This window comes from Crocuta crocuta, unplaced genomic scaffold (assembly GCF_008692635.1).
Source record: "Crocuta crocuta isolate KB4526 unplaced genomic scaffold, BGI_CrCroc_1.0 scaffold114, whole genome shotgun sequence".
Lineage (NCBI taxonomy): Eukaryota > Metazoa > Chordata > Mammalia > Carnivora > Hyaenidae > Crocuta > Crocuta crocuta.
The window spans coordinates 1129550-1141680 of NW_027530000.1; the positions used below are offsets into that span (position 1 = coordinate 1129550).

Below are 12131 nucleotides of genomic sequence, written 5' to 3' on the forward strand. Positions count from 1 at the left end.
AAATTAGTTTCCACATAACACTCAGTGCTCATCCCCACAAGTGTCCTCCTCCATGCCCATCCCCCCCCCCACATCCATCAGTCCTCAGTTTTTGTCAGCATTCAAGAGTCTCTCATGGTTTGCCTCTCTCCCTTTCCCCCACCATTTCCGCCCTTCTTCTCCCCCTTGTTCCTCCGTCAAGTTCCTCCTAATCCTCCTATACGTGCAAACATAGGATATTTGTCCTTCTCTGCCTGACTTATTCCGCTCAGCATAACACCCTCAAGGTCCATCCATGTTGCTACACATGGCCAGATTTCATTGTTTCTCATTGCATGTAGTATTCCATGGTGTAGATAAACCACATCTTCTTGATCCATTCATCTGTTGATGGACACTTAGGCTCCAAAAGACAGTTTCTACCCTGTTATTCTAAGTATGTCAGCATTTTCACAGGTTATCTCCTGTCATGGTCACCAGATGGCTATTACAGTTCCAGCCAACGCCTACAGATATACTAGCGCCAGTAGAATAAGAAGAACTGCGTTTTCCACATGGCTGTTTTTATGAGGTGGTAAAGCCTATTCCAGGAAGTCTCCACAAACCTGCCATGCTCAGTGGGCTATGTTTTTATCACATGCCTCTGTCTGAAGAAGACTCTGTCAAAGGAAGTGGGCGCACCACTGCTGGCTCAGATAAATGATGCTTTACCTTCTGGGGAAGTGAGTAGAGGTAGTAATGGAGACAAGTCCCTGTTTTCCCGACTGAAGCACATGGTCTTAAGGATGGGTTTGGGGAAAAAATAAGGTTTCTTCCAGCCAGGAAAAGGGAGGAAGGATTGTTGGGTAGGCAGCACTGTCTGCCTTCATCCACCTCTTTGGAGACATAGCTTCTAGTCACGCCTTTCTTCCAATCCATCCATCTTCAAAAATAATCCGCCACCCACCACTCTCATTGTCCTTTCAGTACTGTATTAACACAAGTCCTGGGTCTTGTTCCCAGTCAGACCTGGTGGTAGGCCTCTAGTCAGAGATAAGTTAGTCACACATAAGCAGCCAAAGAATTGCAGAGTAAGTAAAACAGGGATCCCTGTTCTGGGAGAGCCACCACAGTGAGCGCTACACAGAAGTCCCTGGGGTGCAGTGCATTGAGACCCTGGTCACGCCAGGACTCTCTGGGGTGGCAGTGGCCTCCCGAGCCCTTGGTTCTGCCCTCTGAGCATATTCTCTTTCCGTTGTCTTCTGTGGGTACGCTCAAGATGGTCATTCAGGAGAATGTTTTTGTGTAGTTTCAGAATCTGAAATCTGTTGGTGCAAGTTTCCAGGGACTGCCTTTGGGCCACAGCCAGTGGTCATCTTCAGTTACGTTTAAGTAATATGTATGCTGAAGAATTTATGTCTTCCATTCTTTGGCTTTGGTATTGTTTCCTGATTTCTTGAATTCTATCAACTTTCCCTATTACAACCAACCATAATATCAGTTTCTGCCATTATTGTTGCAAAGAGAATACCCCACAGAAAATACATTGCGTGGGAAATCAAAGGAAGGAAGTCAGAGTGTGGCTAACCAAGGGCGGTAAGGATGGGCACAGCAGCAGCCAGAGAAGGGTTACAAGGGTAGAGTGTTAGGACAGATTCAGAGTCCATGAACTCTGAAAGTCTACGGGGATAAGTCCGATAGCCAAACACATGAGCGAATCTGATTCTCAGGCAAAGATTAATTACTCTCTGGCCTATTTTCTTCTTGACAGAAACGTTTCTGATTTTAGAACCATACAATAGCCAGTAACACTCCCTTCTAAGCCATTGTGATAGTCAAAAGTGTCCACATTGATTTCTCAGTGCATCCAGGAGGAGGTAACTCCTCCACTTGGGAATGGTCCTTAGGAGAATACAGTTTGGAGATTGTGTACAAAATGGGGTTATATTTAAGAGGTAAGGAAGCCTGGAGTGAGGTATTAAGGTCCTTTGATCTGCTGTCTTGAAAGCCGACTTGTTGCTGTGTTCTCTTAACGCTCTTTTCACCACGTTGGTCAGCATATTACTATAGGACATCTAGATCAGGTCTATCTATTCTCTTCTGTTCAGCCTCCAAATATTTGTCACTGTGCCTGAGGATTTAGTCTAGTGCTTCATTCCCTGCCTACTTTCTATTTTTGGCCTTTGTGTTTTGTTGTAAACAGCATTCTGTTCACTCTGCCCCCTCTCAGTTTTCTGTTCCCCCAGATTAAACCACTTTCATCCCTTTTAGCTTCATTTGCTTTTGCATTTCTAAATAACCAGCTTATTCTAGTGCACCTTGATTTCTCCCCCCAATGATGATTATTCAGTATAAAAGTGTAACGGTTTAATTCTCTTTCACCTTCCTTCCTTCATACTCCCCATGATCTATGCAGTTTGATATGTGTATGTGTGTGATATATACAGTCGTCTTAATATTTCATTTGGGTTAGGTCAGCCTTCAGTCACATCTTTATGACTATGTAATTTCTATTCACAGATATATCATGCAAATATGCAGTGGTTAATTTTTGTTCATAGATACAGATATATTTTTTCTTTTGAGTTATTTTATTTGCCTGCCAAGTTTTCTCTGTTCTCATCATTAATGTATTTATCATTAACCCCAGACTTTTCTTCACACGTCTAAATATTCTTGTGGTACATTCAGCCAATTTAGTAATTCTATCAATCTCTTCCTGATAACATCACTCCTGTGGCTTTTGACTTACTGGCTTTTGACTTGCTCAAGTGTAACCTAGTTTTTCTCATATCCTGGGTATACAGTTTTTTATCTTGGAATCTCAGGTTTTCTTTTCTATATTTATTCTGTGTCATCTGTTTTCTTGGTTGGTTTTATTAGAGTACCTCCTCGAGTAGCTTCCTGTGAAAGAGTGCATGTGATACAAATTCTGAGACCTATGCCTCCAAAAATGTTTATACTTTACCCCTGAAGGCTCTGCTTTTTGTCCTCTAATGATGCTAATGAAAAGTCAAATGCCATTCTAAATTGGATCCATTATATAAAACAGTTTTGTTCTTTGGTTTCTCTGGAAGCTTTTACTTGCTGCTACTTGTCTTCAGTGTTCTGAAACATCACACGGATTTTTCTTGTGAGTTTATTTTCATCTATTTGGGCATACAGTAGAACTGTATTGCGAAGAGACAGTAAAGTAATTTGCAGTGGTTTCTTCTCTTTCTCTTGAGTTCAGCACAGTGTTTGCACATAATAAGTACTTAACAATTATTTGTTGAAAGAATATAATGCTGAGATCGCTTCAACAGCTTTCTTTTTTCCTTATGTTTCCTTGTACCTATTTTGTTTTCTTTACTTATTATGCAAAATTTCAAAAGTTTTGAAATCTGTATGCATTGTCAGTTTTCTGGGCCTATCTTCATTTTTAGTTTTGATTGTTCTCCCCAATTGCCAAGAGTTTTGTTACATTTATAAACTTGAGATTTTATTTATTTATTTATTAAAAATATTTTTATTTATTTCTAGGAGAGAGAGAGAGAGAGAGACAGCGTGAGCAGGGGAGGGTCAGAGAGAGAGGGAGACACAGACTCCGAAATAGGCTCCAGGCTCTGAGCTGGCAGTCAGCACAGAGCCCGACGCGGGGCTCGAACCCACGAACCGCGAGATCATGACCCAAGCGAAAGTCGGATGCTCAACTGACTAAGCCACCCAGGCGCCTTTTGAGATTTTATTTATATTCAGATCCGATATATGAAACTAAAAGTATAATCTCATGACAGCATTTTTAAGGTAATTTTATGTTCTGCCAGGACTATGTTATTATTTTTAACATATAACTATTTTCTCATTTCTAGAAAAAGTCCGAGAAATTGATGATCATATGGAATGGCATCAGGAAAACCAAGGCAAGCTGGAAAGTATGGCAGAAGGCTCCGACTGTACTGCGTTTGGAAAACTATGTCTTCTTAGTAAAAATTATGGTTCTTCAGGACAAAAATTTCATAAATATGTCACACATGGAATGAGTTTTAAATATAATCTAGAGTTCAGTAGTAATTATGCTGGAAAGAATCCTAATGAGTTTCATGCATACAGGGAACCATTCCACCAGTCTAAACATGAGCACACTGTTACTGGAATAAAATACTGTGAAAGTAATGAATCTGGTAAAACTGTCAACAAGAAGCCACAACTCATATGCCATCAAATGTATATTGGTGGAAAATCCTTTGAATGCGGTTTTTGTGGGAAGGCCTTCAGCAGCAAGTCATACCTTGCGGTGCATCAGCGAACTCACGCAGAAGAGAAACCCTATAAATGTAAGGGATGTGGGAAAGACTTTAGCAGCAAATCCTATCTCACTGTCCATCAGAGAACTCACACAGGAGAGAAACTCCATGAATGCAGTGAATGTGGGAAGTCTTTCAGTTTCAATTCACAACTCATTATACATCAGAGAATTCACACAGGTGAGAATCCCTATGAATGCTGTGAATGTGGAAAAGTATTCAGTAGGAAAGACCAGCTCGTTTCACACCAGAGAACTCATTCGGGGCAGAAACCCTATGGTTGCAATGAATGTGGTAAGGCTTTTGGTTTGAAGTCACAGCTCATTATACATCAAAGAATTCATACAGGAGAGAAACCCTTTGAGTGTAGCGAATGTCAGAAAGCCTTTAATACAAAGTCAAACCTTATGGTACATCAGAGAACCCATACAGGGGAGAAGCCCTATGGTTGCACTGATTGCGGAAAAGCCTTTACTTTCAAGTCGCAGCTCATTGTACATCAGGGGATTCACACAGGAGTAAAGCCCTATGGGTGCATTCAATGTGGGAAAGCCTTCAGTTTGAAGTCGCAGCTCATTGTGCATCAGAGAAGTCACACAGGAATGAAACCTTTTGTATGTAGTGAATGTGGCAAAGCCTTTAGGAGCAAGTCATATCTCATTATACATATGAGGACTCACACAGGAGAGAAACTCCATGAATGCAGTGACTGTGGGAAAGCCTTCAGTTTTAATTCACAACTCATTATACATCAGCGGATTCACACAGGAGAGAGTCCATATGAATGCCACGAATGTGGGAAAGCCTTCAGTCGGAAATACCAGCTCATTTCACACCAGAGAACCCATGCTGGGGAGAAGCCCTATGAATGCAGTGACTGTGGGAAAACTTTTGGCTTAAAATCACAGCTCATTATACATCAGAGAACTCATACGGGCGAGAAACCCTTTGAATGCAGCGAATGTAGCAAAGCCTTTAATACAAAGTCGAACCTTATTGTACATCAGAGGACCCATACAGGGGAGAAGCCCTATGGCTGTAGTGAATGTGGAAAAGCCTTTACTTTCAAGTCGCAGCTTATTGTACATCAGGGAGCACACACTGGGGTAAAACCCTATGGGTGTAATCAATGTGGGAAAGCCTTTAGTTTGAAGTCACAGCTCATTGTACATCAGAGAAGTCACACAGGAGTGAAACCCTACGGATGCAGTGAATGTGGAAAAGCCTTCAGGAGCAAGTCATACCTCATTATACATATGAGGACTCACACAGGAGAGAAACCACATGAATGCAATGAATGCGGGAAATCCTTCAGCTTCAATTCACAGCTCATTGTACATCAGAGAATTCACACAGGGGAAAATCCCTATGAATGCGGTGAATGTGGAAAAGCCTTTAATAGGAAGGATCAGCTCATTTCTCATCAGAGAACTCATGCAGGGGAAAAACCTTATGGATGCAGTGAATGTGGGAAAGCCTTTAGTAGCAAGTCATACCTCATTATACACATGAGGACTCATTCAGGAGAGAAACCATATGAATGTAACCAATGTGGGAAGGCCTTCATTTGGAAGTCACTACTCATTGTACATGAGCGAACTCACGCAGGGGAAAGCCCTTATAAATGTAGTCAGTGTGAGAAATCCTTCAGTGGAAAATTACGGCTCATTGTACATCAGAGAATGCACACAAGAGAGAAACCCTATGAATGCAGTGAATGTGAGAAAGCCTTCATTAGGAAATCTCAGCTCATTGTCCATCAGAGAACTCATTCAGGGGAGAAACCCTATGGATGCAATGAGTGTGGAAAAACCTTCTCTCAGAAATCAATTCTCAGTGCACACCAGAGGACTCATACAGGAGAGAAACCCTGTAAATGCACTGAATGTGGGAAAGCCTTTTGTTGGAAGTCTCAGCTCATTATGCATCAGAGAACTCATGCAGATGAAAAACATATTGACGAATTAAATGTAAGAAACTTTCTTCCAAAAGTCAACTTCTAGGAAATGCCAGCAAATTCATATAGAAGAGAAACTCTATAAATGAAATGATCTCATGGTGCAACAGAAAACTAATACCAAACAGAAACCATGTGGCAGGGCACCCACACAAAGCTGCTTTTGACACACAAAATAAAAACAGTAAATGCACACAGTAAATGTTAGGAATTCAGTGGACCCTGTGAAAGTTATCAGCAGCAAGTCATCCTTTTTAGGAGTTTGTACAGGTGAGGAATCATATCAATGAAGTGAATGTTGGAAAGTTATTTTTTTACTGTGATAAAATTTGCAAAGAGGAAGTTTCATAAAGCAAAAATATGGAGCACACTCTGTTGAAATTCATTTCAAACAGTAGGACTTTAATGAGAGAAAATGCAAAGTCAATGAATGGCAAAATTATCAAAATTACATACTCTTTAGGTATCAGGAACTCATACCTTGGAGAAACCATACTATAAATTAGGGAAATTCTTCATCTAGGAAAGACAAATTTCTGTTAAAAAAATAATAATAAAGAAAATCTATGAATGTGTCAAATGGGGTAAAGAAAGCCTCAGTAGAAAGGTTTTCTTCATTGTTATTTTGATTAATTTGGAAAATAATTTCATTTACAAATTATTTTAAGGGAAATTATATTTCTTATGTTCCAAATTGTTTGGAAAATATTAGAGAAAATATTCAACTATAAACGATAGGCATGTTCATAATGGGATATAAAGATTTTTTTATGGTGTAAATAAATATAATCAGGATAACCAGAAATACATCATAAGACCTACAGGGATATTTAGTCTTTGTCTTCCTTTGTACTATATGAGTTAAGTGTAGTTTGGCATTCCACTTGTGAATGTCACATATGAGAGGCAAGTTAGATAGATACATGCCATTGCCCAGGGACTTACTCTTTTTAAGAAATACAACTTGTGGGGCGCCTGGGTGGCTTAGTCGGTTAAGCGTCCGACTTTCGCTTAGGTCATGATCTCGCCCTAGTGGGTTCGAGCCCCGCGTCGGGCTCTGTGCTGACTGCCAGCTCAGAGCCTGGAGCCTATTTCAGAGTCTGTATCTCCCTCTCTCTCTGACCCTCCCCTGCTCACGCTGTCTCTCTCTCTCCTAGAAATAAATAAAATAAAAATATTAAAAAAAAAAGAAATACAACTTGTTACTAGAATAATATGATTTATTAAAAGTACATTTCAATACTACAAACCTTTTCTACTGTTTTATACCTTTTGTAAGTGGGCCTGGTGGCTGCTTCTGTAGTTATATACATTAGTATAGTGCATAATTGATGTGTTCATGTAGCTGGGATCTATTTTGCCCTCACTAGTTAGAACATCTTGATTTTCGTTAAGATAACCTCTCATAGCATTTGAGGTCATGATGGGATCATCATTCAAGGTGCCCTGCCAAGGAGTTGGCGTGATCATCAAAGTAGGCTAAGATATTCCAGACTTTGAGATTCTAATGGACTCCTTAAGTACCAAAAACCAAAGTGAGCTTTTGTTTTCTGGTAACATTTTCCTGCAATTATTAATTAGTTCTTTCTATATAGATTATCCATGATAGTTTTAGTTATTGTCATTTCAAAATTCTAATTCACTTATCTTTGTATTTGAGTTATCTGGTGTGCTTTTAATGTATTTAAGTGATACATTTAAGTGGCACTGCTGAAATGTGTTCAGGCACCCCTCCTTTATTATTTGCAAGCAATGCTGCTTTCCCAAATTGAAGGCATGCTGTGACCTTGCACTGTGCAAATGTATTGGCTTCATTTTTCCAATAGCACTTGCTTACTTCATGTCTCTGTCACATTTCACTAAATCTTGCAATATTCCAAACTTTCCATTATGTGTTAAGGTGATCTGTGGTCAGTGATTATCATTTGCTGAAAACTCAGCCTGTTTTAGCAGTGTTTTTAAATTAAGGTATATACATTGCTTTTTTTAGACATAATGCTATTGTACACTTAATAGAGTACATTGTAGTGTAAATATAGCTTTTATATGCATTAAGAAACAACTTCATTTGACTCAGTTCATTGCCACATTTGCTTTACTGGTCTTCTGGAACCAAACCTGCAGTATCTCTAAGGTACGTGTGTATGTGTTGCTGTAGAGTCAGGGTGCTGAAAAGTCACTGGGCCAGTTGCCTTCTTACAAAGTCAGTTTTACTCACCAGTTTCCTTATGTGAAAGAACATTAACTTGAAAAGAGTTGGGACCCTGGCAGTTAGGGCTATGTTACAGGAGTATTCCTATTCCAAACTGCAGATATTTCTTTTCTTTTAAAAATTTTTAATGTTTATTTTGAGAAAGAGACAGAGTGTGACCAGGGGAGGAGCAGAGAGAGGGGGAGACACAGAATCTGAAGCAGGTTCGAACCTGCTTCGAGGCTCTGAGTTGTCAGCACAGAACCCAACGCAGGGTTTGAACCAACAAACCATGAGATCATGTCGGATGCTTAACCAACTGAGCCACCCAGGTTCCCCTCAAACTGCAGATATTTCTGAAACACCTTCCACTTTGTACTCTTTATTTCAGGAGTGAATCCCGTCATTTACCCTCTTTCTTTGAAGGAAGTATTTAATGATTTCTGAGTTTCTGGTCCTTACTGTGTTCAGTAAGGATTAGGGTTAGGGTTAGTGTTAGGATTAGTTAGTGTTCAGCTCATTATACAGGATCCAATCTAAAGATACCTGGAGTAAAGAAGAATGATTCACAGAAGAGAAGAGAAAGCTTGGATAAAGAATGTTGGGGGTGCCTGGGTGGCTCAGTCAGTTAAGCATCGGACTTCGGCTCAGGTCATGATCTCACTGTGAGTTTGGGCCCCTCATTGGGCTCTGTGCTAACAGCTCAGAGCCTGGAGGCTGCTTCGATTTCTTTGTCTCCCTCTCTCTCTGCACCTCTCCCCTTCCTTCTCTGCCTCTTCAGAATAAATAAATGTTTTTAAAAAATAAATGTTTAAAAGAATGTCAGATGTTTGATAAAGTATATCCCCTATATCTGGAAAATATAATGAATATGTGTTTTATCGTAGATGTTCCAAAGAAGATTCACACATAATAAGAATGAACACCTACAAGAAAGCCTACATTCAGTGTACTACTACCCAATGTCATTTAGATTTTAAAGGTTTCTCTATTGTGTGATGCAAATCCACATACAACCTTGCCCAGTAGAACCAGAAATGTTGATATGATGTTAACAACATTATGATGTTTCAACAATGTTGAAATCAAATGCTATGGGAGACGCTAATGCTAACATTAAGTTGTTAATCTTAAATGAAAAAAAAAATTGGAGCAACTGGCTGGATCGGTCAGTGTGGAGAGTGCAACTCTTGATCTCAGGGTTGTGAGTTAGTCCCATGTTGTGTGTAGCGATTGCTTAAAAATAAAATATTTAGGAGTGCCTGGGTGGCTCAGTCGGTTAAGAGTCCGACTTTGGCTCAGGTCATCATCTCACGGTTCATGGGTTCGAGCCCTGCACTGGGCTCTGTGCTGACAGCTTAGAGCCTGGAGTCTGCTTCAGGTTCTGTGTCTTCCTCTCTCTGCCCTTCCCCACTTACACTCTGCTTCTCTCTCAAATAAACATTAAAAAAACTATAATAAAATCTTTAAAAAAAGAAAAAGAAAATTTATCAGATAAATGAAATTTAACAGAATGAATAGATTTAAAACCAGTAAACAATAATGAAAAGTGAAAAATTGAATCTCTGGGTTGAAAATCTGCCTACCCCTTCTAACCCTACCTCAGGCCCAGAACAAAAAGAAGTTCTAGAGGTTTTTAGTAATAGTTGATAATTCTCAGAAAAACTCAAGGAAAGATAATCCAGCATTTTACATTTGTTCCCCAAAATCAACATGTTGCGGGGGGGAATAATTCACAATTCATATTTATGAACATAGTTTAAAATATACTAAATGTAATTATAGCAAAATGAATTAAATGTAAAGGGTTTTTTTTTTAAGTCATGACAATATTACGTGTAGCAGACTACTAGTCATGCATCCAGTGTCCCTTCATTACCAACAGTCACTGTACTTTTTTTTAAAGTTTATTTATTTGGTGGGGGTGGGGCAGAGAGAGAGGGAGAGAGAATCCCAAGCAGGCTCTGCACTGCCGACACAGGGCCTGAACCCATGAACCCATGAGATCACGACCTGAGCTAAAATCAAGAGTTGGACGCTCAACCAACTGAGCCACCCAGGCGCCCCAATTTTTAAATATTATTAAATTAGGAATGGAAATTAAATCCTTAAAAACATTTTTTAATGTTTTATTTATTTTGAGAGCAAGAGAGACGAGCATGAGTGGGGGAGAGGCGAAGAGATAAAGGCACAGAATCCAAAGCAGGCTCTAGGCTCTGTGCAGTCAGCACAGAGCTCAATGTGGGGCTCGAACTCACAGACTACGAGATCATGACCTGAGCTGAAGTTGGATGCCCAACTGACTGAGCCACCCAGGCGCCCCAGCAATTAAGTCCTTTAACTTTGCAAACAGTATGTTCCAAAACCTGACAAATGTACTTAATGGTAGATATATACCATTTTATTAAGAAAAATACAAGAATACTCATCACTTTTGTTCAACAGTGTATGACAATTCTAGCCAATGTGTGAAAACAAGTAAGGAATTGGGGGTGAGGCCAGGAGAAAAGTTCCATTGTTTGGAGATGCGATTGTCTATTTAGTAAAAGCGAAACTAGCCCTCAGGCAAACACTGAGAATTGCAAATAGAGTAGGACCTCTACTGGACGCACACACATCACCTGTGTTGCTCTGCTTCTGGTTAGACTGGGCATCTTAGAAACTGAGCACAAACCCAAATGGGCACAGCAGTAGAAAGTAGAAAGCACTTTATACAACAAAAGAGAGTTTCTGCTCATCCTTGGTGCAACTGGTGGGAGAGGATAGGGCCCACATAGCAAAAGGGGAAGTGAGACAAGCAGGTAGGTGCCTATGGACTGACATGACACATCAGAATCCCAAAGTGCCCCTGCCCTGAAGGAGCACCCAGGCAACTCTGTTCCGTGGGTCTTCATGGAACCCTCAGAGGTAGTATGACAAGTATGATATTGATAGAGAAAGCTTTTTAAAATCCTGTTGGGCAGAAGATATGAACAGACACTTCTCCAAAGAGGACATCCTGATGGCCAACAGACACATGAAACGATGCTCAGCATCCCTCCTCATCAGGGAAATACAAATCAAACCCACACTGAGATACCACCTCACGCCAGTCAGAGTGGCTAAAATGAGCAAATCAGAGAACTCTAGATGCTGGCGAGGATGTGGAGAAACGGGCCCCCTCCTACACTGTTGGAGGGAATGCAAACTGGTGCAGCCCCTCTGGAAAACAGTGTGGAGGTTCCTCAGGAAACTAACAACAGAACTCCCCTAGGACCCAGCAATAGCACTGCTAGGAATTTACCCAAGGGATACAGGAGTGCTGATGCATAGGGGCACATGTACCCCAGTGTTCATAGCAGCACTCTCAACAATAGCTAAAACATGGAAAGAGCCTAAGTGTCCATCAACAGATGAATGGATCAAGAAGATGTGGTTTATCTATACCATGGAATACTACATGGCAATGAGAAAGAATGACATCTGGCCATGTGTAGCAACATGGATGGACCTTGAGGGTGTTATGCTGAGCGAAATAAGTCAGGCAGAGAAGGACAGATACCATATGTTTGCACGTATAGGAGGATTAGGAGGAACTTAACAGAGAACTGCAGGGGAGAAGAGGGGAAACAGTGGGGGAGGGGGAGGGAGGCAAACCATGAGAGACTCTTGAATGCTGAGAACAAACTGAGGGCTGATGGGTGTGGGGGCAGAGGGGGGAGATGGGCATGGAGGAGGGCACTTGTGGGGATGAGCACTG

General features: G+C 40.7%; 1 protein-coding gene across 2 annotated transcripts in view; it reads left to right on the forward strand.

Moving 5' to 3' along the window:
* ZNF268 (zinc finger protein 268) overlaps positions 1-9179 on the forward strand; it is a 46216-nt gene extending 37037 nt beyond the window's left edge. For both annotated transcript variants that reach the window (XM_077763578.1, XM_077763579.1), the window contains exon 6: positions 3810-9179. In XM_077763578.1, the coding sequence (XP_077619704.1) occupies positions 3810-6247 (2438 nt within the window). In that variant the 3' untranslated portion in view covers positions 6248-9179. The remainder of the gene's footprint in view (positions 1-3809) is intronic.
* The last annotated feature ends 2952 nt before the right edge of the window (positions 9180-12131 follow it).